Source organism: Varanus komodoensis, unplaced genomic scaffold, assembly GCF_004798865.1.
Source record: "Varanus komodoensis strain SLA01 unplaced genomic scaffold, ASM479886v1 scaffold9, whole genome shotgun sequence".
Lineage (NCBI taxonomy): Eukaryota > Metazoa > Chordata > Lepidosauria > Squamata > Varanidae > Varanus > Varanus komodoensis.
In genome coordinates this window covers 37,521,939-37,548,936 of record NW_025336598.1, presented here as the reverse complement: position 1 = coordinate 37,548,936, position 26,998 = coordinate 37,521,939, and the positions used below count along the sequence as shown (strand labels likewise).

General features: G+C 40.2%; 2 protein-coding genes across 5 annotated transcripts in view; one reads left to right on the top strand and one right to left on the bottom strand.

The window, feature by feature from the left end:
- The window catches only part of PRPF40A (pre-mRNA processing factor 40 homolog A), a 44,955-nt gene extending 32,565 nt beyond the window's left edge, over positions 1 to 12,390 (bottom strand). For 2 of the 3 annotated variants that reach the window (XM_044418189.1, XM_044418190.1), the window contains exons 1-2: positions 2,104 to 2,719; positions 1,452 to 1,532 (exon numbers count right to left, since the gene is read on the bottom strand). Coding sequence is in view for 1 of the 3 variants with exons in the window: in XM_044418191.1 (XP_044274126.1) it covers positions 1,452 to 1,532; positions 4,445 to 4,582; positions 11,408 to 11,815 (627 nt within the window). In the remaining 2 variants the exon portion in view is untranslated. Of the gene's footprint in view, positions 1 to 1,451; positions 1,533 to 2,103; positions 2,720 to 4,444; positions 4,583 to 11,407 lie in introns of those variants that run through there. The other variant, XM_044418191.1, reaches the window with a different exon arrangement.
- A 122-nt stretch (positions 12,391 to 12,512) lies between these two features.
- ARL6IP6 (ADP ribosylation factor like GTPase 6 interacting protein 6) lies at positions 12,513 to 21,265 on the top strand. 2 transcript variants are annotated; one of them, XR_006413534.1, is made up of 5 exons: positions 12,513 to 12,886; positions 14,593 to 14,646; positions 15,372 to 15,504; positions 19,178 to 19,343; positions 21,000 to 21,265. XR_006413534.1 is itself a non-coding variant. In XM_044418192.1 (4 exons), the coding sequence occupies exons 1-4, from the start codon at positions 12,601 to 12,603 to the stop codon at positions 19,269 to 19,271; spliced, it is 567 nt and encodes a 188-aa protein (XP_044274127.1). In that variant the 5' UTR covers positions 12,513 to 12,600; the 3' UTR covers positions 19,272 to 21,265. The 2 variants fall into 2 exon arrangements, 1 of the variants encoding a protein (XP_044274127.1); XM_044418192.1 differs by having other exon boundaries at positions 19,178 to 21,265.
- Positions 21,266 to 26,998: the final 5,733 nt, after the last annotated feature.

Sequence of the window (26,998 nt, the reverse complement as noted above, 5' to 3'; positions counted from 1 at the left end):
GCCCAACCTACCTCACAGGGTTGTTGTTGTGGGGATAAGATGGAGGAGGAGGAGATGATGTAAGCTGCCTTGAGCCCTTTGTAGGAAAAAGGCAGGATTATAAATTGAAAAATAAATTAATAAATAATTGTGTGTGTTCTACATGAAGCTGCCTTCAAAAACGGTCCAGATCTTGCAACTTGTCCACAACGGGGCAGCACACCCACTTCCTAGGACCAGTGTTCATGAGCACCTCATGCTACAGTCCTACACAGGTTGCACAGGCTGCTAGTTGCTCTCTGGGCCCAATTCTAAGTGCTTACAATAACATACAAAGCTCTAAGTGGCCTGGGATCAGGTTATCCAAAGGAACACCGCTCCCTATACATACCAGCCCTGTCACTACAGTCTTCATTTGATGCTCCCCTTCACGTTCCTCCCGCCTTGAAGTGGGGGAGAGTTTGCAAGGAGAGTGCTTTTTTGAGTATAGTGCCCACACTCTGGAACTCAATCCCACTGGTGATATGGTTGGCACCGACATCAGGTCTGTAGCTGTTTTGATTAGATGACCCTTGTTACTGCTATTTTAATTAACATATTGTACTGCCGCTAACCTGTTACAATATTAATTTGAATGGTCTTATTTTATCTTTAGGTTATTGTTTACATATTTTATTTATTTTCTGCATTCTGGTTTTATTGGATTTTGATAGCATTATGCTTTTAGTGTTATTAGTGTTAATTGTCAATTGTCTTGTGTGTTTTATATTATGCCGGTTGCATGGATTTTAATGATGTGAGCGCCCAAAGAGCCTATGGCTAGTGGGGAGGCATACACATTGATTGAACAAATAAATGAACAATAAAACAAATAATGATAGTATTTGCAAGTGGTGTGCACACAGCCTAGTACTCACTGAGGTTTCTCTGTGCTACAGAATCCCAGAAGGTGTGTAGGGATACTTTATGTGAACTCTAATATTGTCTTACAAAGTATCCATAGTTCAATTCTATTAACTTGTTGACAAGTTATGTAGCCTTTAAACACAGTGGCACTCCCACAATAAACAAGTTCATGAAATTCTAACAGCCACTAATGCCTTCAGTCTTTATTAAGGGTCATTTTGATACAATCCTTTTAGTCTACTGTACACATATACATTTTAAAGAACTACCAAAACTGCAGTAATCATTCTATTAAATGTTCCAGCTAATTTGTAGTTACATATGAAAGCAGTCACTCAATTTTGAGTAATCTTTGGCCTATAGGAAATAGGAGACTAAAAAGGAGTCACTCACCTAATACCAAACTAGAAGCAATATTAATTTTTATCCTTTATTAGTGTTCAGTAATTAACAGCATAATTGTTCAAACTTAGCCATTTTTCAACAGAAAAAGATACTGATTAAAATGCTGAAGTCAGAGGTTGTGAGTATTTTAAAATCAAGTAGAAGATAGATTTAATAGTTACCGGTCCTGGAGGCTGCATGGGAGCATGAGACATATGTGGCGCCATCATTCCAGGCATCACTGATTGCATCATTCCAGACATCTACAATTAAAATATGATTATAGTGTGTGTTTACACCTTTACACAAATTTCTACATGTATAAGTTTTTAAGCTGGCAGAAGATAGTCTTAACCCCATTCCAATATAAATAAATTGGGCATAAAAAGGATTATAGATAAATATATAAAATGTTATATATACCTAATAAGGGAATCAAGACCATAGTTTGACAATTTTCTGGGTATGTGGTATTAAGGCTCTAAGTGACCAGAAGAATTACTGTAGATATTGCAATCTTATAGGGCCAAAAAATAAAGATAAGACTTATTTTTCAGCTAGTAATGGTGGTCTGTGCAAAGGGAACCCAAAGCAAAAAGTGAAGGAAGTGGAAGCTTGGGGTACAGGGACAGAGGAAGAGTTCTCAAAATAAAAGACCAGTGCTTTAATACTAAAATAACCCAAAATTTTAGCACTATATTCAGGAGTCACTGAGAGATGGGGCCCAAATAATTTAAGCTCCAAAATGTCTAATTCCCAAACCAAATCCCTGTCTATGAAAACTCCATTAATCTTGAGGGCTCATTTACCTCATCTATGAACAGAGGATAATACCTGAAGAACTTGTCTCACAGGGCTGGAGTAAGAGTTATGCTTGCAAAGATGTTCCAAGATGAAGAGTACTATAAAGTTTAAGAATTATGACTGCAGGGTTCAAAAACATGAACTGTTAAAAAAAAGCTGAGAAAAGCATGCAACAAGGATGCAAACTACCGTAGCCACTTAAAACCATATCACTGCCCTTGTAAAGCATTATAAATATGGTGAGGAGGATAATTCTCCACACAACAGAGATGCTGCGAGGCAATGATTCTGTGAGGGTCTAGAATAAGCCATCCAAGGCATTGACCCAAGGCAATTACTTTGAAGAACTAATTGGCTTGTGTATGCATAAGGTATTAACTGGAAATGAATGTCTGGGGGGAGGGGAGCTGTCATTTTATTTCCAATATTTCCATTATCCAGGGACTATTTGGGACTAAGAGGATAGCAACAAGAACAACAGTGTGTACAAATATTTGTAATATAATCCATTGGTGTTATTCAGCCAATTTGATTGGCAAGTCCCACGAATAGTTCTTGGGAAATCACCCCCCCAATATAGGTGACGCCCCTGGAGGGTTGGCCAAGTGACCCCATTCCCATGTATCTTCAGGGAGCATCAGGTTATTGCTCCCTCTTACCTTCCATCTTGTGTGGAGGGAGAGGTATTTGGTAGGGCTACAGCTCCACCCTCAATCCACAAGGTTTTCTTGGAAGCGTGAGGAAGAGAAGAAAGAATGGGAGTGGCCCTCCCATTCCCCACCATCCTGTAGAAGCAGGAGAAGAAAGGAGTCTTGCCCCACTGCTGCTTCCAAATAATTGTGTTCCACGCAAGAGATGCTCCCTAAAACTTATCCAGGTAGTTCAAAACAAAGGATTCCTAATTTCAGATGCCAAATTCATAGCCTCCAGGTCACAAACTGTATTCCAGCCACATTACACAAAATACTGGCATGCTTGATAAATCCAGTTTGTGTTAACCCAGGTGAGCACAAAAGCTCAAGGTTTATCAAACATCTGGTGGTCCACAATATGTGGTTATACAGCCCATTTACTTGCATTAGGCAGCCCTAACTTCAGGCACTTTGAGGTGCTCTAATTTTTGAGATTTACACAAAGTTCTCAAGGTTAGGATTTCTATAATCCAAGGGTGGGAGAAGAAGTACTCTAACATCAACTGGAACTAACTGTTATTTAAATAAGGGATATTCCTACAGTGACGAAACATCAGTGGGTAACTTCCAGTGTAATATAGTTGCCCCAAAAGCAACAAGGGTAGAAGTTCTAAACATCCTCAAGCTTTTCCGTTAATCAACAGATAAAATTAATTGGGAGGAAGGAGTCTATATGGATGGAAAAAACAGCCTCATACATGCAGTCTAAGATGCAAAACCCTAAGTTCTGAATAGCGGACAACTATATTCTGACCTATTTCTTCCTGAACATTCACTTTGACATCTACCAAAAGATTCCCAAGTTATTTGTCTTCCCCCACCACCCTATACATGATCTATGATTTTCACATCATGTGAAAATAACAGGTAAGATACTGGTTGACAGCAACATGAGAATGATGGAGATATAACTAAAAATAACAGCCAGGGAAAGTTGATCACCAAAAGTAAATAGGAGAATATTAAGTTTTCCTGTTGACTGTGAAAATGGGTCATTAGATAAATAGCTTTCACTGAACAAATTCCTTCATATATGTTCCCTTTTGTCCTATACTACATCATCTGTACTAACAAACTGCCACGCTGTTCATAATTTGGAAGGATGCCAGACTGATCAGCCCAGCTAACTGCATGCTAGGACAGAATTCCATTTATTCACCTTCAACTGGGACATCAGAGAAGAGATGGATGCTGATGAAAGGTAATCTGACTCCTCAGAGCCAGGGAAAAAAAGCCAGCTTTCCTGAATCCAAGCTGACTTGGTTCTTTAAAATCCATGCTCTGAACCAATACAAATAAAGGAAAGGAAATAAAAGCTCAGCTTGATGGGGCCCAACAGCTCACTGTCCATAGCACTCAGGATTCTTGAGTGACAGAATGTAAAGCGGGAAACAATGTTGGCCAATAAAAGGCTACAATCTTTCTATAGATCTAACTGCTGCAGGAAAAATGGAAGTTGCCTACTTGCAAGAAATCTTCTGATTCAATGAAGATTAAAACTTCTTCCAAAAAAGAAAAGCAGATTAAAAAGACTGCAATGATGTGAAACGCAGAATAAATGCCAACTATTAGTGAGCTATAGAAAGTCCCAAAATGGATTTAAATTACTGTTTCAAAACTTTAATTCACTTTAATTAAACTATTTATTAATGCAACAAAAAACACAGAAGCCAACATACCTGCCCCATTTGTGGTCCTCCCATTGGAGGCATCATCTGAGGCATCATTCCATGAGACACTGGAGGCATATTAGGCGGCCTTTGGCCCATAGGATGCATGCCCATGGGTGGGTAGTGAGGCATGCCAGGATGTCCCATCTGAAAGATAACAGCACCATTTAAGATACCAAGAACTTAGCAATACAAATCCAGACACTGCTACAGATACAACCAAACTGGGCTTCAAACATAGTTAATCTTATCCTAGGAAATATCCTACCATGAAATGATCAGTTCATCAATTCAAGTTTTTTGTAAATTTTATCTCTTATGTATATAAATATTAATATAATTTAATATACATAACTGCATAAATATTAAATGTGATGAACTAAATATTTTGCCATAAAGCAGTCTTCCTAAGTACTTTGGCAGTCTATAGTTTTAAAGTATACAGCAGGATTAACAAGTTGTGCTCCTCTATGTGTGTTAGCCTAGCCAGAAATCCACAAGTTGTGCCACAAGTTTACAATAACTCAAAGGGTAATAGATCTTATATAAAATGTTTTTGTTCTAGAATATCCCTCCTCAACTATATCAGAGAATCACTCCTAGTATAATCTATTTCTGAGACTCCAATTGTCCGAACAACATAATAAAACCAGGACCAAAACTGTATATATTAAGTGGGATTCAAAACTTCCTTCTGGTAAATAGCTAATAGGGTGATTTGCACATTACACTATGCCACTTTGTAAAACATCCAAATGGGTTGATTGTTTACTAACAACTCACAGTACAGCTGACAGACAATATAGCATGTCATGGCTTCTTTTTCCACTCCTTCCCCTTCACATTTCCAGATGGTTCCGAAACTGCCATCTTTTGGCGGCAAAAACTGCCTCATTCCTCCTCCCTGTTTCAACCACTACCTTTGTTCTTTGTTCCCTGGCATCAATGCCCCCAAATTGCACACTTGGGGTCACTCAGATCACTGTCAATTTTTCTTCTGTAACTTTTAAATCGTTTATTTCTGGTGCCTCAAAATGTAAAAATGCTATTAGAGGTGTGGGTGTTGGAGGGGGGGGGCAAGGGTGCTCATGGCTGTCCATAAATGCACCCCAGTCATATCAGCTCAATCTCCATATCTATTTCAGCTGTCAAAGAGAATTAGGAAGTGCAGTAGGTAAGGAACAAAGGAACCCCTGACAAAACAAGACTAACACACAGGCTAATTTGCACACAACTGTGAAGACTAGGGGATTCACTATATTTCCTTTCTGGAGTAACTGGAGAGTCAGGAAAGTGCTGAAGGTGTGGATGATACAGAATATAGAATCCTGAATTCTTAAAACCAGGATAATCACATCACTAAAAGGAAGATGCTGCCTCCCCCACCCTTTGGTACACTTACTCCTTTGGCTTCCCCACCCCATTTTCATTACTTCTGACTTGTGGTACTAGGCCCCTTTATACTGTTATTTTTTCCCCACTGCTGTTACAGGACACAAATTAGGTGATAGCCAATACTGTTTTGTCTGTTTCCATGTAGGCTATCTATTGTCTGTTACAACGGACAAGAAATTGAGCAGCAATACTGCAATATACTTGAATATTCATAAGAGTAAACTTGTGGAAAACTGACAAAAACAGTAATAAAGAAAACTACAACCCTAATTGTGCATTCTGAGGCACCACTTAAAAAAAAAAAAAAAAACCCAAAGTCAGTAGACAAGTGATGGACCTCCAACCTACCTTTCTGGAAGTGACAAAGTGCTTGTGGAAGAGTAATCACTAGTGAGATAGCAAAAACTAACAGTATGGTCTTTTTGCACCACTCTTGCTGAGTAGCTGATTGCCACAACTGAGGGCAGTATACTCAGCCTAACCTACCTCAAAGTGTTGTTGTGAGGATCAAATGAAGAGGGTTAGGCCTGGGTTTCTTGCAAGAATAAAGGCAAGATATAAATTAAAATTCACATTAAAATCAGTCACCATAGTTCAGATGACATGACAAATTGTAAGCAAAACAATCCTACAACAATTCATGGATTCTTGATATTCCAAAACTTAAGCTACCCTGCCAGGGTGGATTGTTGTGTCATGGGAATGCAGTCAATGTCCTCCAAATTGGAAGAAGGTCTGAACCAGCAAATACTTTCATTAACAAAAGTAGAAGGAAAAGTGATTTACATCCAATACCATATTCATCAAAGAAAACACAGTAAGTCAAGACGTTCATTTCTTCCCACATCAGAGCCTGTATCCATGTCCCCTTCCTTTCTTGACTCAATTTTTAAAAAAGCAAAAACCTAGAAAGTTGGCATGTTTCAAAGCAATGTGCCAGTCTCTAATGCTTTAGTTCCAAAAAAGGTATTGTGTGTCTCATACACTGCAAAGGCACTCCTTAAAAGAAAGAAGTTGGGCAACATCAGCCCAATTTGAAGTATGCACAGGTAAATGAAAGGTAAACTTTGCGCCTGAGGGGCTATAGTAAGTGGCAAGTAATTTGAGCATTTTTTGTTTATTTTGTTTATTTGTACACAATTGTTTTCTTTTGATATGGGCTAGCTGGTAGGGGAATCTTGGTGTGGGTTGTGTGCCTCAAAATATAAATAGTTCTTCAATGAAATGGATATTTTGCTGCACTTTGTGGTAAAAATGATGCTACACTTGAGGTTCAGAACCCACTTCTAATTTGCATTCAGCTTCTTGGCTGAGCTACTTGTCTCTTTACCTCATCAGTATATGTTTATATGAAATGGATGCTGGTGTAGAAAGCTTTTGGGTTCAAAAGAATAGTTGTACATTTTGCAAACAATATCTCATACTTCCCTTATATTCAAATTCTGGGGCAGGTTACTATTCTTTTAGTATTAGATTGCATTCTGGGAATTGGAGAATGTATTTAATTCAGCATTACTACTAATGCAAATTGTGTTACATTTTAGCAACCTCTGCCATAACGCCAATGGTGTTTGCAATTAGTATATGTTTGTGTATAACTTTATTATTCTCTATATTGAATATACTAATTGTACAATGGATATTTTATTGGGTGTGCAGGAAAAGGAAAACAAAAATGCATAGTCACACAACTGCACAGTGTTAAACTGATCTTGAAAGTACTGCTAATAATATATATGTATACATATACCCTCACTCATACATGCACATATATTCAAAGTTTCTGTTTCAAATATAGGCTGAGGTAGGTTGACCAAAGTTGTCATCATTAGTACGTTCTCTCAGAGGATGCCTTATGTTGTGAGATCTGCAGTTCATTGTGTGGTTGAGGGAGAAGATTTGCCTTTCCAGCCCTATAGTAGGAGTCTCTTAGCCACCATAAGGGTCCATCATCGTCCACTTGTGATGGTGAGAGGATAGCTTCTGGGACGTGGGAATGTAATTCAGCAATACACTGACACCCTTAAACAAGAAAGGTGTATTTAGGATGAAGCCGGTGTGTGTAAAAACTTCTGTCCAGAAGGAGGCCACCACCAGGCATTTCCACATCATGTGCACTAATGATGTTTCTCCAGCCCCTCAATGATTATCAGAGTGTGATATTTTTTCTGAAATAGGCACCGTGGGGTCCAATATGTATAAGGCAGTTTCAGGTCAGGGGATATGGATCATATAGTGAATGCAGCTTTCCCCCGCTGGTGTGGTTGGATGCAGCATTCCAATTCTTCACTCCATTCCTCTCTTAGTGTCTGGATGACAAGATGGTTGTATGTTAAAAGTCTCTTGTAAGACTATATTGTCCGCTTGGTTGACTTTGTAGAGGCCAAGTCTTCCAATAGTGCTGGGATTCTGAGGCAGTGAGTGCTGCTGGGCCACATAGGGAACAGAGCATATGTTTTATTGGAAGGTGCTGCCAGTGTGTGCTTTGGAGAGTTGATATTTCATCTGTAAATCTTCAAAGGAGAGGAACTCACAGACTTTGCCTATTAGTTGATCTAAACTGAGGATACCTCAGCCCCGTGTACAGAACAGCTGCCTGGCAATCCTCAGATCTGGATTAAACCAGATTGCAAGTTTGGCATGTAAGAAAGGGTCAAAGCACATTTGTTATGCCAACATCTGTCATGTCTTTCTGGCTGCCTGAATGGGGGGAGGGGAATCCGGTCCTCTCTGTGTGTGGAGCCCAGTGCCATTCATTGAGTAACTGGTGTCAGATACACAGATTCTAGGCCTATCCAAGGGAGATGTTCTGGCAAATGGGCAATAGACTATTCTATTGCACATGAAAGGAACTATGCATTGTAGCAATTGGTATATGGCAGCAGCAGTATCAAAGCTGACACCGCTCAAGGAGTTTTATGACTGAACTCACTACTATGACAGCTATTTCATGGGAGTGCCCATAGAACCCCTCAAAATGTGAAACTGAACTATTGATTTAAAATCATTGAGGACCTCTGCATAGGCTCTGCATACCTCTCAGTGATTTTTGATATCATTAACTACAGTACCCTTCTGGATAGATTAGCTGGACTAGGAGTTGGTTCTGCTCCTAACTGGCCAATCCATTTCAGAAGGAGGTGCTGGGAAAATACTGCTCCATACCATGGCAATTATGCCATAAAGTACTGGACAGGGCCGCACTCCCCCTAAAGGAAAAGATTTGCAGTTTGGAGATGCTCCTGGATCCAGAACTGTCACTTGAGCCACAAGTGGACTCAGTGGCACAAAGCACCTTTTGTCAGCTTAGGTTGACACACTAACAGAGAACCCATCTGGACAGACAGAGCCTAGTGATAGTGATTCATGCTATGGTAACCTGGATTACTCTAATGCACTCTATATGGGACTGCCTTTGAGAACAGTCCAGAAACTCTAACTGATTCTGAATAGGGTAGTAAAGCTGTTAACAGGGACTGGTCTAGGAGATCATATCTTGCCAGTCCTCTTTCAGCTGTGCTGCCTGCCTCTTGAAGTCCTACTGTTAACATTCAAAGCCCTAAACAGCTTGGGGCCAGGTTATCTGAAGGAACATCCCACCCCCTATGTACCTACCCAGGCCCTAAGATCATCTTTCAGGGTCCTTCTCCCAGAACCCCCTCTAACAGAAGTACAGAGGGTGTCAACCAGGAGAAAGGCATTCTCTGTGGTGCCACTCCATTTATGGAATGAACTCCCCAAAGAAGTATGCCTGGCAATGACCCTTTTTTCTTTTCAATGCCAGATAAAACTTTATTTGAAAATGTAACCCTAATTCTTTTTAAGAATTGAAAGGTTTTATTTTAGTTTAACATTGTGCTGTATTTTTTATCCACCACTACATCTTTTCCACAACTTAACTGTAGCCATTGTAGTTAGTCTATTGCTATTTTATTGGTTTATTGCTCTTCTTTTTGTTGGCTGTGTTTTGTTGTTTCCTTTTAATTCTGTTAACCATCCATAGAGCCTTTTGGCTACTGGGCGGCATAAAAGTGTAATAAATAAATAAATATCTGACAGATCTGAACCGTACTTTCTAACTGTCTAAATAAATTTAACCAGCAACATTCAAAGAGTAAAATGGAATTAATAGCCTCAGTTAAATACTTCAGCAAATTATTGGACTAGTTCACACATTAGGTTTCTAAGATGCTTGAAGTCTACTAAAAACAAATCAGTACTAAGCCATGTCCTTCATTAGATTTCAACTGGCACTGTTGAGATGAGAAAGAACATCAAGGTATTTGACTAGTTAGCTTCCATGAAAAAACCTACTTGTTTCTAATGGTATATCCTGTGGTTTGGTGATAACATAAAGTTACAAGCAACTAAGTTTGGAATACTTGTTTTGCTATATACAGTGCCTATTTTGTGTTTACCCTTATACAGTTATTGGAAAAAATGACACTTATATTCAAGTACTGAAAGTGCTTCATATATATTGATCGCATTCATATAGAAACTTAATTCAGAGTTCTAGACAATCCTGGCTTACTGAAAAGTTGTGCACTGGTAAACACAGCCTGTACATCTTTGCTTTGTTCTGCCTTGTTATCGCAACTTCTAAACCAAAAAGAATGGCATTTTCAGTATATTGTTTGCACCAGAGGTCCTTACTTGTTGTTGTCATTACAAGTAAGAATCAGAAACTAGAATTTGCACTTGGTTTACACACTGTGGCTTTCTTGATTCAGATGGCGCTAAGCATACCATAAGTTTCTGATCACCCAATTCTTTTCTGTGCAAATTTGAATTATCTTCCATTATGAAACTAGTTTCTAGGAGTAGTAAAAAATTACTTCTACTCTTTGCCCCTGTCAATGGGAATGGCTAAAAGAATACGATACAGCTACAGAACTGAAGTGCTACCAGGGATATATTAATAACAATAATTAAATTATACGATGTCACAGATTTTAAACACCAATGTGCTAATAACCGTATTCCTATTTGGTTCTCTGCTTGTCTCTGTCAATTACTGCAAACATACTCAATTATTTACCATAAATGTACAAAATCAAAACACGTAAAAAGTCACATTTCTTATTTTATGGCTATAAAATTACTACTGAACACAGGGTTATCAACCACGGTGTCAACTTGTTCTAAGGTTAATGCATAACCATCCAGCTAATAGTTAGCCAGCCTGAATCGTGCACTAAATCAAAGTATTCTAATATATTAACTTTGGAAGTAACATGCTCCACGCAATATGCTTTAAATACTTAAGGGAAAAAAGAAATTATTAGAACTCAGATATGATAGAACTGCCACTTCTTTCACAAGGCTGTGCCTGCCATGGAAACACTTAGGGGTGACTGAAGCGGGCTCCCTTATACCTTATTAGACTTCCTCCCAACCCATCATATCTCTTATTTCTGGTACGCAGATTAAAACAGATTCGTTTCTAAATTTCGGCTATATTTTGAAGATTGCACTGAAAAATTGAGGAATGAATGGCAAATAACGCCGCGCACGCCACATAACCGTCTGGTACCCCAACCACGAGGAAAAAGAGTTTACTGATAATAAACTCACCATGAGGGACTCTCGGCCCATGCCGCCGCCACCGCCGCCGCCGCCGCCGCCGCCTCCTCCACCGCCTGGTCGCATCGAAGGATTCAGGAGGCTCCCGCCGCCTCCCCCGCCGCACCTGCCGAGCATTCTCCCCCTGAGCGGCTGGCGGGAGGACGGCCCGAAGGGCAACAGAGGTTCGGGCTCCCCTCGCGGAGGGAGGAGAGGAGCCAAGAGGCTGACGGGCTTCCCGGGCGGCCAATCCGGTCGGCCTCCCATGCGGGCGCTCTTCGGCGACTGTTCCGGACCGGCGGCCACCACAGGGCGGACGCCTTCGCCGGGGTTGAGCTGCATAAGGGGAGGTGGTTTGGGCAGGGAGAAGGGGAGCGGTTGAGGGGAGGCCGCGGCGGCTGCCGATTCCCCGCCAGACATCGCCTCCCCTTCGGCGGGCCCGGCTCCGGCGAGCCTGCCCTTCCGGCTCCGACGCGAGTTGCGCGAAACCGTTGGCGAAAAGCGAGCGAAGAAGTGTGTGTGAAGGCCGGGCCTACCGGGAAGGGGACAGGGGCTGGTCGAAAGTCAGCCTCGCCGCCACCGTGAGGAGCCGCAGCCGACGGGACGGTGTGGGCGGGACAAAGAAAAGCGCACACCAGCGCGGGTGCGGGGAGGGGAAGGCCCGGAGGGAGCTGCTCCTGCTCTCAGCAGGAGGGAAATGGCGCGCGTGGGTCAGAGCCCATTAAGCCGAGGCCTGAGGTGGAATGGAAAGTGCAGAGGGGAAGGGGGGCGGGAAGAACGGGGGACGCGCGCGCGCAATGGATGCTGGGAGAGAAGTCTCGCAAGCGGAGGTTGGGGGCAGGGCTACGGAAGCCCAAAGGAACCGCACCTAAACAGACAGGAGGCGGAAGGCGAATAAGAAAGGAGCCCGCGGAGGCAAAGGAGAGGAGGGGCTCGCTCGCATGCCACGCGCCGTCGCGCTGTTTCCTTCAAGGAAACACAGCATCATGGGAAGTTCGTCCTCTGGGCCCATCCGCTGCTGGAGCGGCGCGGAGGCGGAACAGGCGGAGTTTCGAGCCATTCTTTCCCCCCCCCTTTTCCGGCTAGAGTATCCTACACGTCCGCCCCTTTGGCTGAGTAGACTTCCGTTTGACGGGAGGAAGTTTGAAAGCCGCTTCCTTTGGCGGGCGTTCGGTCTGGGCTCGCTCGTTGAGCGTTCCGTTGGTATGGCTGTGCATTATAGGGCCGCCATCGCTCGTCATGGCCAGAGCGGCCGTGAAGGCCCTGGTACTCCGTGGCCGCCTGAGCTCGAGGAAGCTGATGGTGAAGGGGACGTGCTAGGCGGCGTTGGTAGAAGTTGGGATGCCTCCCGCGCTGGCCTTGCACCGTTGCCGCACGGACCCGGCGGAGCGGGGCGCCGGTGGCCCAGCAGGGCCTGCTCCGTGCTCTGTTGCCTCTCGGCCGTGTCCCTACTCGCGTTCCTGCTGGCCATCGCTTGCTCCGTATTGAGAGGTGACCGGGGGGGGGGGGGACTGTTGTCGGGGAAGGACAGATTCGTCCCTCTTGGTGGGCAGATGACGTTTTCGTTCGACAGCACCAAGCGAGAGAGAGCATTTCGGGATGCCAAATAGGATATCTTAGTACGCTTGACGTATTAGCTTTCTTAGGGACGCTGTAAGGTACGATGGAGAGTGTTGCGTTTTCCGCTGCTCCGAGTGAAGGGATTGGGACATTGTTGGTTAGTATTTTGTACGCCTAGAGGATTTGTCTTGTTCATAAGGTGTAGGGAAGGACGTGGTAAGACCAGGGCCCCTAACGTGTCCCGTCTGGGAAACACCCACCCTGACTATTCCTCCCCGTTTTGAAGAATCTGACACCTGTGAAACTGAGCTGCAAATGCTTCAAAAGGCACAGGCATTTTTAGCTGAAAATGAGTCTCTCCCATGTCTCCTCTATTTTGGCACTGTTCTAGAATTACTGCCACCCTGGGAACATGCAAAATTGGTGGGCAATTGCCTAGAGGGGGCTAATTGCTATCAATGTCAATCCCTTCATACTTAGGGCTCTGGATTTTTACTTACTGGATTTTTAAGAAGGAAGGAGTCTGCAGGGGACAGTGGACAGCTTATATCTTAACCCCTGCAGACCAGGATGGAAAAAAGTCAAAACTTTAAAAAAAATAAAAGACATGTTTTAAAATAAATTGCATTTTGAGAAAAATCTATTTATAGATAGCTTTCTGTTTAAGATACATTATAGTCCAAAGATTATTCATTATGAAATAGGGATTAGTTTTTCATTATGAAGCATGAGGCTGCCTATTCGTGCAACATTTAGATTTTTGGTCGAGTTTTATTAATCCATTCACAATGCCATGTTTTTCTAGAGGTTTTTGTAAGATTACTGGTCAGTTTTTCTATCTAGTAAATATTAGCACAGTTGCTTTGTTTTGCAGTTGTCAAAATTAACTGCAAAGATCATGTGCCTCTCCTTCACAGCAAAAATGTTATAAAATAAACATAGAGAGTTGAGAAAAAAGACCTTAAGCCCACTGTCCCTTTGCAAATCTATGTACACAGAATCAACCCCATACTAATTAAGTGCTAAGTTTCAAAAATTGAATTAAAATAAGATTGTTGGGAATGCAGAAACTAAGTGTGAGGAGGGAGGGGCAAGCAGTAAAAATGAAAGTAAACCGTTTTGAGCAGAATACTCCACAAGAAAAGATCCTTTGGAGGTTTATCATATTATTTTCCTGAGGAGAAAACCTATAATTGTAACAGGCTGTAAAAGAGGGCCAGTTTGGAAATATTTTAATGAAGTTTGTCTACCTACAGATAAAGCAGGCATGTGTGCAAATTATGTAGAAAAACATGATTTCAATCTAGTCTTACTGACTAGTAATTTAAATCATGATTTAAATCAAATCCACTCTGCTGCAGGCCTTTTCTGTCTCTGTCCTCTGGAATGTTCCTCTTTACTCCCTCTCTAGGGTTGTGTTCCCAACCTTGGAGTGGCAGCTGACAAGGTTGTTTCCATGATTGCTGTGAGGCAGGAGTATCAGAGCTGTTTCAAACTCAGGTCTGAGAATCAAAAGTATGCTGTGTGCTCTCGCTGCCCCCACCCCAATAATGTCTAGGGGCCATAGAACTGCATTCTAAAGTAAAGTCCAGAAAGTAATGAGACAAAGCACTATGTAACAACTTGGTTTCCTACAGATTTGCGATATGTTAAAGTGAAAACTGAAGATAGTACAGAAATGAGCATTTTAGGTAAGGAAAGGTTGTTTGTAACTTAATTTTGAAACTGAAGTAGTTTAAGTTTATTTAGGGGGAATTGCTATTGACTATGATTAATCATCCTGTCACTCATTCTTTAATCAGTATGTACTGTATCATAATTTGCATACTCTATAAAGAGGGGTTTTTAAAAAAAAAATGCAAAGTATCTTTTCAAATACCTGTAGTGTTTTGTATAATGGTAGGAACTTTGATTGTTTCATTAACATTAGTATGGATTCCATCCCTTATAAAAATTACAGTAAAGTGTATTCTGTCATAGTCATATGTCATGTAGGAATAAAAGTATTATGTAATAATTTAGAACACTATTACGATATGATTACTCTCTATGATATCATTTATGTGATTTGTGTTCATGTACTTTCACTGTTTTAAAAAGATGGTGACTGCTTTGCATAAAAAGATTGCTGTTGTCTTAACTAATGAAGATATAAATTATGCATACTGAAATGGGAGCAAATCCCCTTCATCTGGGATTTTTGAGCAAATATACATAGAATCTAATTGTAATATCTATTTGATTATAAATATGTGTAGTTTCTGATTATAAATATCTGAAAAGTATTGTCTCCATTATTGTGGACTGGGAGAGAACTTTTCCTGGCAATCAGGTTGGAGCAGCCTTCATGTGTTCTTTCTGTTAAAAGTTGTCCTTTGAGCTTTCATGGTTTACAGTTGTGTTTTTGTTTCATAAGGATTTTGGAGTCTTCTTGTTCTAGCCTTGATGGCTGGGTTGTCATGTTGCAGTTTTTCTTGGACAGTGACCTATTTTGATTCCTTTGAACCAGGAATGTTTCCTCCTACTCCACTATCACCTGCACGGTTCAAGTGAGTACCATTTTAATAAGACTGAAGTGTGACTGGGTATGAAATGAATGCGAAATGCTTATTAAGCGTCACATAGTCTGCTATAATGAATATGTTTAAAAAATACTTTGCTACTGAATTAGACGGTGATGAATATATGCCCATTGCTGCAGATCAGCTACCAGAGTGGAGTCAAAACTGTCTGGTTTAAAATAGTGCAAACCCATTTTATATGTAATCAAGGATTCAATACTTTTAGAAATTGTTGTTGGACATATTTTCCATGCTATCTAATATAATATGATTTTGATGTTAAAAGCAGTTTGGTTACCTCACATTTAAAAATTAGAAAGAAAATATTTTTAAAATATCAAATTAAAAAGGTTTAAAAGCTGACCAGCAGGGTGTGTGCTAGTACTAGTTTTCTTTAGTACCTTAATACCTTTAGTATTTCTGAATGCAGCATCAAAAAGTATCAAAATCCATTTATATTTTGTATTTGACCAGTTAGAATTCACAGAACTATACTTTCTCAAATATCTAATATATATTGTTTTCACAATATACTATACATATTTCACAATTCTTTGTGTGTTCTTACTCTCTATCTTTTTAATGAACTTACTTAGCTTTGGAGTGAGGTTAAATAATATCCATGATTTTATCAGTTCAAATTTCATGCTGGACAGCTAGGAAAAAACAATGAAGGTAGTGAAAACCTTATTTAAATAAAACACCTTATCACCCTAGAGTAACAGTAGATTACTGTGGGAACTGGAGGTAGCCAATGTTTGGGTTTTTTCATGCCTTGTTGTTTGTTAAGTAATTATGTTTCCAATAAAAATAAAGTTGAGCTTATTTTCAGAAAACGATCAGACTAGCATAAGAAACAATTTATTAAAAGTTGCAATGTCATGCTTGAAGCAGAGCACATTTTAAAAGCGCCAGTTACTGGAAATGGTTGAAAACGAATGATGATATTGTAATATCTCTGTTTCTATGGCGTTCAAATGAGTCCTATTTTTGTAAATTAGCTTTTCAAGTTAATTTACAAAAATCCTATATCAACCGTAGCTGTTATTGATCCTTAACAGTTGCTGGGAAAATTTTCATGTTATGCTAAACTACCCTGAGAAAATGCCACCAGTGGTGTTTGTTACACATCCCACAGTACTCTCAATAGGTGATTAAATGGACAGTGACTGCATTCCTACGTCATAACAAGCCTGCATGGTTTCCATAGTGTGCAGTGTTTTGCTTGGATGTACCTGAGAGATGAGCAAATGTGATTTCCACGCAATTTACTCAGTTCTTCAGCTCTTGGGACATATTCCATCAGCCACTGCACCTGAAATTCAATCCCTCACTGAATGGCCAGAGAAGCTCCTGCAGGGTGCTGTTCTTTCCAGCAGACTGTGGTAGCTGCATGCTAGGATTGTGGAAATCACAATGCCACAGTTCAATGACCGGAAAAACCATGGTGAAACATAGAAACCATAGGACAGAGCATTGTTTCCTACTGTGGTTTCTAAACACACACATGCCATGCTGAAATACCATGACAGGGTTCAGATGGCACAACAGACTATCCTGCACAAGCAAATCCTGCACAGATAGGGGTGTAGCTGGTCCACCAGCTGAAGCTGATAGAAGGCACTTGGAACTACTGATGCTATCTGTGTCTCAAGTGACAAAGTCAAATCAAGAAGAACCCCCAAGCTATGAACCTGTTCTTTCAGGAAACTTGCAGTTCCTCTGATGGGTTGAACACCCTCCATCTGGTCAAAGGAACCACTCAGCAACAGCATCTCAGTCTTGTCTGGATTGAGCTTCAGTGTATAACCTTTCATTCAGTCCATTATTTATTGACAAGCCCTGGTTTAGCATATCCACAGCCTGACCTGCTGCTAATGAGAAAGAGAAATAGGGCTGTGTGTCATCAGGATACTGATAGCAACACACTCCAGAACTCCAGATGCCCTCACTCAGTGGTTTCGTATAACTATTAAACAGCATGGGGGTCAGAACAGACTCCTAGGGAATCCTTGGAGCTGAACAGTATTCCACAGGCACCGTCTTCTGGAGATGGCCTTCCAAGTACTGCAATGCAGTACCCCCATCTTGGCTCAGAAGGTTGTCCCAGAAGGATTCTATGGTAATAGTATTGAAACCTGCTAAGAGATTGAAGGCCATCACTGGGGTCACACCCTTTTGTGTATAGTTCTATCACACTAGAAGGAACCTTCACAGTAACTGATCAGTGCGTCATCCTATGGAAAGCACATGTATGAATGTATGGGCACATTATCTGTGGTAGCCCAAAGTTCGTGGGCGCATACCTCTAGTTCTTCATTCAAGCCTAGGTACATTGGCTATTACTGGCCTGGGCCCTCATGCTGGACTTTGTCTTACATTGTCCATGACTCATTTCTTGTTTGGTTCATGCATCGATGCTTGACTGCATGATAGTACTGAAGCCGCCCCGAGGCTTCGGCGAATGGGGCGGCATAAAAATGTTTTAATAAATAAAATAAATAAAAAAGATGAGACAGGAGTATGGCCTGCAGTGGCCAGAGTTGTTGCTCTGATGTGCCTTATAATAAAGCTGGTCTGCAACAAAAAAAACTGTATAGACATTGTAAATGTTAGCAAGTTGTTTCTTATGCAGGCCTTAAAAATCTATGTTGCCTTGAAATAATTTTCTTGGCAATTATTTGCACTTTTTTGGTTCCATTGTTTATCTGTATTGTATGTGTATGGACTCTGAGCAGGGCTAAATAATTTATCTTTATATTTAGCTTTGATATTTTCACTCCCTACATGTATTTGCTGCCTTTCCTCTATCCACCATTGTTTTTAACCTTCATAACTGTTACTTGGAGAAACGCTGTAACCTTCTAGCCAGTAGGTGGTGTGGTGGGATGTGGGTAAGGATGGCAATGCATATGACTGTTTCTCCATAGGAAAGTGTACACTGAGTTTATTAGGAGGCTTGTGTTTGTTCCGTTGGATTAAATACTTGACATGTTATTAGTTCTTTATAATTAGCTATTCAGAACTTACAATATAAGACTTTCCTATTAAGTCTGACTCTTTGGAAGGATATTCATTTTCCTGACGCCTAATATGTGTGGTTAAGATAAGATACAAAGAAGGGTTCTTGCTTAACTGTATTGCTTTTAAATAACACAGCTTTCAGTGCTGTTCTCTCTGTTAAGAGTGGTGTATTCTCTCAGTATATTTTCTGAACTATTTTTTTCTGTATCTCATATGTCTGCTTGATTTAGCAACTGTGGATTTTTATAGCTGCTTTTGTGGAATGCCTGAAGCACACGATTCATTTATCCTAAATCTAAAAGTTGCTACCTGTTCTGTTATGATAAATACTATGGAGAATAGATCCAGCACAAATTTAAACTATGTGGGAAGGAATGCAATGGTAGCTGTCCACAAAAAACACTGAATCACCGGGCTTCCTGGTAGGGTATTTCCATGTGTTACGTTGCAGTTATCAGAGGTTAACTTTGAATGCATCCGTGCAAAAATCCAATGAATCCTGTTACTGGAATTATACTTGCCATTTTTACTGTACAAACTGATGTTAATTTTAGAATGTATTAAGTAACATTATTCATGGTTTGACTCTTGCTGTTCCTGTTACCTGTCAATTGACTTTCTGCTTTTTTTTTTCCAGGCGAATGACAGGGCACTCTTTTCACATGGGCTATAGTATGGCCATTCTGAATGGAATTGTGGCAGCTCTCACCATAGTATGGTGTCTCCTTTAGTCTGCACTGATGCCTGTTTCTCAGTTATGTAGATTATACTTGAAACTGCCTCTGCAACTGATCTGTTCTTGTGTATGTGCCAGAATAATTACTGCTGCTATATACTTCTACACAAATATTGATGCCAAATATTTTAGAAACCAGCTAGAGACAATGATAAGAGAAACCAAATTGTAACGACACATTGCGAGGAGAGCCAGTATACACAAAATGTCTCGCTGCTTGGAATGGCTGCTGCAATGAAGCGGTTTCAAACTGACTGTACTTGGCAGTCATATTGTGATTATTAACTCTGGAAAATTCTGTTAAACTGCTCAATTTGTGCACTGAATTCATACTTATTAACTTGCTAGACTGCCTTTTAGACACGCCATAAAACAACTAAAAGATCCTGTTTTGTTATGCTGCATACAACAAAAATGTGGGCTTGTATTCTGTCCCAAGTGACAAAAGGATTAAATGGAAGCATCAGAATAGATTTTTTTTAACTTCTAGGGCATTACATTTAGTGGATTTTCTTACATTTTAGGTGCTATTGGTGGTCAGAGGTCACAAAGCATGTTTAAGTACTTTGTATTTTATGAGATATGATCCTGTAGAACAATAAGACGCACAGTACTAACTGCTTACTGCAGCCTTCACCAACCTTGGATATTTTGGACCACAGCTGTCATCATCCCCACCCAGAATATGCTCTATCTGGAGGAGGAATTTCACTGGCAGAAGGAAAGGAAGCAACCTTTTCAAATTCTCTCTTCTTCTGCAGCTGCTTGCACTCTCCAATAATCTATTCGAGAGGGTTCTTTCTGGAAGCTACAAATGGCTGCAGGGAGTTAGTTGAAACAGTTAAAGTAATTTAAAGCTTAAATTTAATATAGTTTTACTTTCCACTTTCTAATATATAGTAAATATATTTTGTATTGAGTTAAAATTTATTCTAGTATTAAAAGGCAACCTCTAAGAGCTGCACATCTTTGCTAAAAGGTTTTCTATAGTATGATCTTGAATAGGTGTGCATGCAAAAATATTTCAAGAATATATTAAAAGCACACAACTTGATGACCATGAAAGCACATTATTAATTCTCCTAGTTCCAGATGTGGTCCTTAAGATGTTTCGGATGATCAGTCCCAGTGTTCCTGCCTATTGACCATGATGCCTGGAGATGAAACCTAAAACATCTTGAAGGCTCCAGGTTGGAGAAGGCTGCTCATCTTTGATCGTTATTCTTATATTCCAGTGGTGATTTCACTTGAAAAGAAGGCACTTAAAAATATAATTTGCTCCTTTTTGCTACCATGCTGAGGTGGCAAACAAATGTGTTGTTACTACCACTGCCACAAATGGAGGAGAGGTGTACATTAGAAAGGTCAGGGTGTCTGCAAATGTTCTGCACATTGCTCATTCAATAGAAAGTGTCAGGACTGAACCAGATCTATATAGTTTACTAACAGCACAATTAAAATAGCAAAGTTGTTCTTCAAAGTAACTATTCACTATGTAGTATGTATAAAATTACAATCAGTACTAGAATGATAATTTAAATAATTGTAACTATAAAGAGAGTTAATGTATCATACCTATAGTGATCAACTAATCAGTGGAAATAGGTATTCAGTTTAAGTAATTATGTTTACCTGGATCCATCCCTATAGTTCTTAAATGCACAGTGTTGTACCAGAAAGAAACTATACATACTGGGCCGTTCCTGTTCTTTTCTCCCTGTAGATCCTTCTCCCCCATCCCAAGAAAACATTTCTGAGGCTTGGAGGCCCTTGAAATTTTTCATGATGCAACATGGGGAACCTGCACAGGATTACCAACGCACAAAGCAACACACATCATTTTGGATTCAAGATAATATGTAGATGGAGATATAGCAATAGCTTGTTTAGATACAAATAGAGATTTGTATTTTTTGCTCATTTGTATATGCAGTATTTTCATGTGATGTTCGTATTAAATAAACTATAGTTTCTTACTTTTTATGCCAATCAAGTGCTTTTGTGTATAATTAATAGTATTTGAAACCTTGTTCTGCATGCATACTACTAGATTTCTTCACCAACAAGGGTGTTTCTGGACTATTATTATGCAGTTGCTGTGCCTCATTCACAGAATTTGATGATATTATCTTCAGTTTGAAAGAACTCATGAGGTAGTAGTGAGGCCCATACCAAGTGGGGGATCTTTACTGAAGGAACTCTGCATGCTTAGATAAATGCATGCGCCCAATTGCATCTCATGGTTGTCCAGTGTACATTTGCCATGATGTATGTAGCCTGCACTGCACCAGAATGCTCTAATACGTGCTTTACACACACGAGGTTGTTAACTGTATGTGGTTTATAGGCTATTTTCTCATGTTTTAATTGGTATATTTTAGTTGGTTTTTCAATGATAATGCAGCCTTTAAAGTTGGCTGTTTGAACTTTTTTTCTTCGGAAATTTGTACATATACCACTTGGGTACAATTATGTTATGGCAGAGAATGTGGTATGAAAGCTTTAAAAATAAAGTATGTTTAGAGAGGTGGTTCTTCAGTGACCTAAGAAGGATATGAGTCAAAAAAGGTACTTAGAGTATATCACAGAAGTGAGTACACCCCTCACATTTTGTAAATATTTTATTGTATCTTTTCATGTGACAACCCTGAAGAAATGACACTTTGCTACAATGTAAAGGAGTGAGTATACAGCTTGTATAACAGTGTAAATTTGCTGTCCCCTCAAAATAATTCAACACACAGCCATTAATGTCTAAACCGCTGGCAACAAAAGTGAGTACACCCCTGTCCAAATTGGGCCCGAAGTGTCAATATTTTGTGTGGCCACCATTATTTTCCAGCGCTGCCTTAACCCTCTTGGGCATGAAGTTCACCAGAGCTTCACAGGTTGCCACTGGAGTCCTCTTCCACTCCTCCATGATGACATCACAGAGCTGGTGGATGTCAGAGACCTTGCGCTCCACCTTCCACAGATGCTTGATAGGGTTTAGGTCTGGAGACATGCTTGACCAGTCCATCACCTTTACCCTCAGCTTCTTTAGCAAGGCAGTGGTCATCTTGGAGGTGTGTTTGGGGTCATTATCATGTTGGAATACTACCCTGTGGCCCAGTCTCCAAAGGGAGGGGATCATGCTCTGCTTTAGTAAGTCACAGTACATGATGGCATTCATGGTTCCCTCAATGAACTGTAGTTCCCCAGTGCCGGCAGCACTCATGCAGCCCCAGTCCATGATACTCCCACCACCATGCTTGACTGTAGGCAAGACACACTTGTCTTTGTACTCCTCACCTGGTTGTTGCCACACACACTTGACACCATCTGAACCAAATAAGTTTATCTTGGTCTCATCAGACCTCAGGACATGGTTCCACTAATCCATGTCCTTAGTCTGCTTGTCTTCAGCAAACTGTGGGCTTTCTTGTGCATCATCTTTAGAAGAGGCTTCCTTCTGAGATGACAGCCCTGCAGACCAATTTGATGCAGTGTGCGGCGTATGGTCTGAGCACTGACAGGCTGACCCACCACCCCTTCAACCTCTGCAGCAATGCTGGCAGCACTCATACGTCTATTTCCCAAAGCCAGCCTCTGGATATGACATTAAGCACGTGCACTCAACTTTGGTCGACCATGGCGAGGCCTGTGCTGAGTGGAACCTGTCCTGTTAAACTGCTGTATGGTCTTGGCCACCGTGCTGCAGCTCAGTTTCAGAGTCCTGGCAATCTTCTTATAGCCTAGGCCATCTTTATGTAGAGCAACAATTCTTTTTTTCAGATCCTCAGAGTTCTTTGCCATGAGGTGCCATGTTGAACTTCCAGTGACCAGTATGAGAGAGTGAGAGCGATAACACCAAATTTAACACACCTGCTCCCCATTCACACCTGAGACCTTGTGACACTAACGAGTCACATGACACCGGGGAGGGAAAATGGCTAATAATGCCCAATTTGAACAGTTTCACTTAGGGGTGTACTCATTTTTGTTTCCAGCAGTTTAGACATTAATGGCTGTGTGTTGAGTTATTTTGAGGGGACAGCAAATTTACACTGTTATACAAGCTGTATGCTCACTACTAGGCTTGGGACCTGGATACCTAAAGGAACGCTTGCTCCCATATATACCCTCCCACCACTTGAGGTCAGCAGCAGATGCCCTTCTCCGGGAACCATCTGTGAATGACATCAGGAGGGTGAGTACCCGGAGGAGGGCTTTCTCTGCGGTGGCGCCCCATTTATGGAATGCGCTCCCCAGAGAGGTCCGCCTGCAACTGTCGTTATTTGTTTTTCGGCACCAGGCTAAGACCTTTTTATTTAAAACTTATTTTAATTGTTTATTTATTTAACTGGTTTTTTTAAAAAAAATTTAGCCGAGAATGCACTGAGGTTTTATTGCACTGGTGTTTTATTGTATTGTTATTTATTGATGTTTTGTGAGCTGCCCCGAGGCTTTATTGCAATGGGGCAGCATAGAAATGTTTTAAATAAATAAATAAATAAATAAATACTTTACATTGTAGCGAAGTGTCATTTCTTCAGGGTTTCATATAATCTTTTATTATATGAAAAGATATAATAAAATATTTACAAAATGTGAGGGGTGTACTCCTGTGATATACTGTATATTGCCTGTTTATGAAAAGCAGCATCTATGCTTAAATAGCATTTTTCTGAATAAAAGAATGTTTAGCAGCCCATTGTTCCCATTCAAACAATACAATCATCATAAAATTATATAGTTTTATTATGATTGCCAGAGCTCTTGTAAGATTTTCATCTGTTAAGCACATAAGCTGTTGCTTTTATTTTAAAATATTTGTGTACAAAAGATGTATACTTAAATCATATTTTATCTGAAGTCCTTGATATTTACTGTAGCAAATTAAAACATAATTGGATCTTGCTTGGATTATTGCTTTCCAATTCCTAGGAAATTCGACAAAAGTTTTGGTAGGGCTTGTACATTTATTTACACTGCAATCTTAGATTACATATATGACTATATGTCTACTCAAAACTAAGTCCCATTTACTTCAGTAGAACTTGTTCCCCAGAATGTATGTATAAGATTGTAGCTTGAATGCCTTAGAAACATGAAGGTCAATAGTTACTCAAGTGTAAGTTAATTTTATTCATTTATAGGCTGTAGGTAAATCCGATTTTGCATTAGCAGGCTTCTGTTTGTTCAACAGCCCTATCCCTTGCTCTTCTGCTGCTGCTCTAATCTACTCCAGAGGTTCTTTCTGTCCCCTGGAGCAGTTGGGAAATCTGTTCCACCAGCAGTGTTCATATAAATGGAAAATATTGGGAAAACGAGTTAAGGTATACTAATACCACGGTAACCACAGCATTTCATTCACATTATTGCTAATTATACTTAAGTTGAGCCAACTAATGCTCTTGAAGAATTAGCAGGCCATATAGTAAATACTTAGAGGAAAGAATGTGGCATTGGTTTTACTCTGAATGCTGTTTCTGCTTGAAGAAAACCATCTAAAGTGCAAGTATATGAATTTGTTGAAAAGTTCCATAGACATCTCAAATATTATTGGATAAAGCTTTGGAAATGACTCCCTAATTAACTTGCTTTAAAAAAGGGATATAACTAACAAAGAAGCTGAAGTGGAATCCTCAGAATAATCCAGTGATGTAGCTTAGGCTGAGAGAATGACTAGCCCATGATTACCAGTTAACTGCATGACACTCTGACCGCTGTTCCTCACTGCTTGCATAGCACTCAGTCTTCAGTAAATTCCGAAATGGATGGCCACCTCTCACTGGCCATGAAATGCTTACAGGATCTTGGTCTAAATCTGGCTCCTGTGCCCCATTAGAGTACAGCCACACCAACAACCAGGACATTTGAAAGACTGGAGAAAACTTAATACTATTTCCTTTCTGCAGTAATTCACTGTACTGCTGTCACTGCTTTCTTGGATAAGAAATGAAGGAGCTTGCTGTGAACCTGAGGATAAGATTTACATTTTTATATTTTAGGAAAAGTTATATGGGTTATTGCAGCTTTCCCCATTTTGTTGCTCTCCAGATGTTTTGATTTTCTAGAAAATCATAAGGCTTGGAAAGGCTGATTTATCGGCTGTGTGTATGTGTCGGGGGTGTCTTTGCATTCAGTCAAAGTGCTAGAAGTATCAAAAGCCAACCAAGAGTCTCAGTTTACAGTGGCAATATAAAGTTCTTGATAGCTACAAAATGATGGAAGGTCATTCTTGCTGAACTTTTTGTACTCAAAGTTTAGATGAGCTAATATATTTATTGCTGAAACCTGAGGTGGTGAGAGACCCTCAGTGTAAGTATGTAAACAGTATCAACACATTGGGATTTGCATATTGATAGTTCCTCACCCTTGCATGTGAGAACCATTTTGTAGTACCAGTGTCACAACTGGCCCTCAGCAAAGCTTAATCTAATATGATGCCTATCAAGGTCAAATTAATTATCATATGGGCTATTGGATATCCAAGAAGATTTGGAGAAATGGCCTCATTAAAAAGATTGAAGGTTATGTCAATATTTTTGACAATGCACTTCAAAGGTTCTTAATTTTTACATAAGCTTTTGGCTATAGTTGTAATCTTGCTGTTCCTCTAATGTATCTTTTGTTGAGGAGAGGAAGGATGTACAATATTTTCTGTTCACTGGTTATCCCAAGAAGCTAGGACCAGGACTGAAAGATTTGCCCAGCTGCCTTGGTGGTCCCAAAAGTGTGTAAGATCTGTTTCTGGAACAGCAACCTCCCTTCCATTGTATGGCAAACCACACTCTGTTAAGAGTTTATTCTTATTATATTTATATCCCACCTTTTTTCTTTTCAAGGAATTCAAGGTGGTTTTCATGATTCTCTCAATACTAACCTCTCAACAACAACCCTGCAGAGTAGGTTGGGCTAAGAATCTGTGACTGGCCCAAAGTCACTCAGCTCCATGGCTCAGGTCACCTGAGTTCCAGTCCCACCCTCTTAAGCAATACCGTACAATGGCTCTCATATGTTAAGGGTTGCAAAAGATATTTGTGAACTGACAAAGGGGTCTGATGCTCAGCATTTCCATTATATACTATAGCACAAGCCATTTGGCCAATCGAAATTTGTTACTGGTCCTGAATTAGTATGTTTTGTTACATGTTGAAGTTATTTTTTCCTGAGATTTACACATTTTTATTGAAAGCAAAACATTTTAGTGAGCTGATTCGCATAAGTTTTTTTGTAACTAGATGATGGTAATGATTATATTACATTACATGACATTTAAACTTTGCTTTTCTTCCTCTTGCAAGGAACTCAAGAGGAAGAAAGACATTTTTACTTGCTCCTCCATTTAATTCTTTGTATAGCAGTATTTTTTTTCTTTTCATAATTAAGAGGGATGATGTGGAGTAAAGCCTTTTTCTATCATGATGAAGAATCCTAAAAGTATAAACAACTTAATTGCAACTGAAACTATGATTGTGTTCTAGTCTTCTCAAAGAACATTTCATAAAAGGTCCCACTTTGCTTTGAGAGTGTATCCAATCAATGGTACCCTTGATGCTCATAAACCTCTAAATTCAGGGCTGGAGAGCATCCAGTGAAGAACAGAATCTGTAGAGGCAATCTCTGCCTTGTCACATCTCTTGCTCTCCATTTTAGCTAAGATACTTTGGAGGAAGAGGGAAGGAGCAGATATGACCATTTCACTCCTCTCAAAGGTCAATTTCCCCTCCCTGGAAA

What these genes read in the sequence shown, in the direction of transcription:
- ARL6IP6 (XM_044418192.1), top strand. Translation starts at nt 12,601, where the DNA reads ATGGCTGTGCATTATAGGGCCGCCATCGCTCGTCATGGCCAGAGCGGC. An exon ending in CGCTTGCTCCGTATTGAGAG is followed by an intron (nt 12,887 to 14,592) that starts GTGACCGGGGGG and finishes GGTTTCCTACAG; the next exon opens with ATTTGCGATATGTTAAAGTG. An exon ending in CTATCACCTGCACGGTTCAA is followed by an intron (nt 15,505 to 19,177) that starts GTGAGTACCATT and finishes TTTTTTTTCCAG; the next exon opens with GCGAATGACAGGGCACTCTT.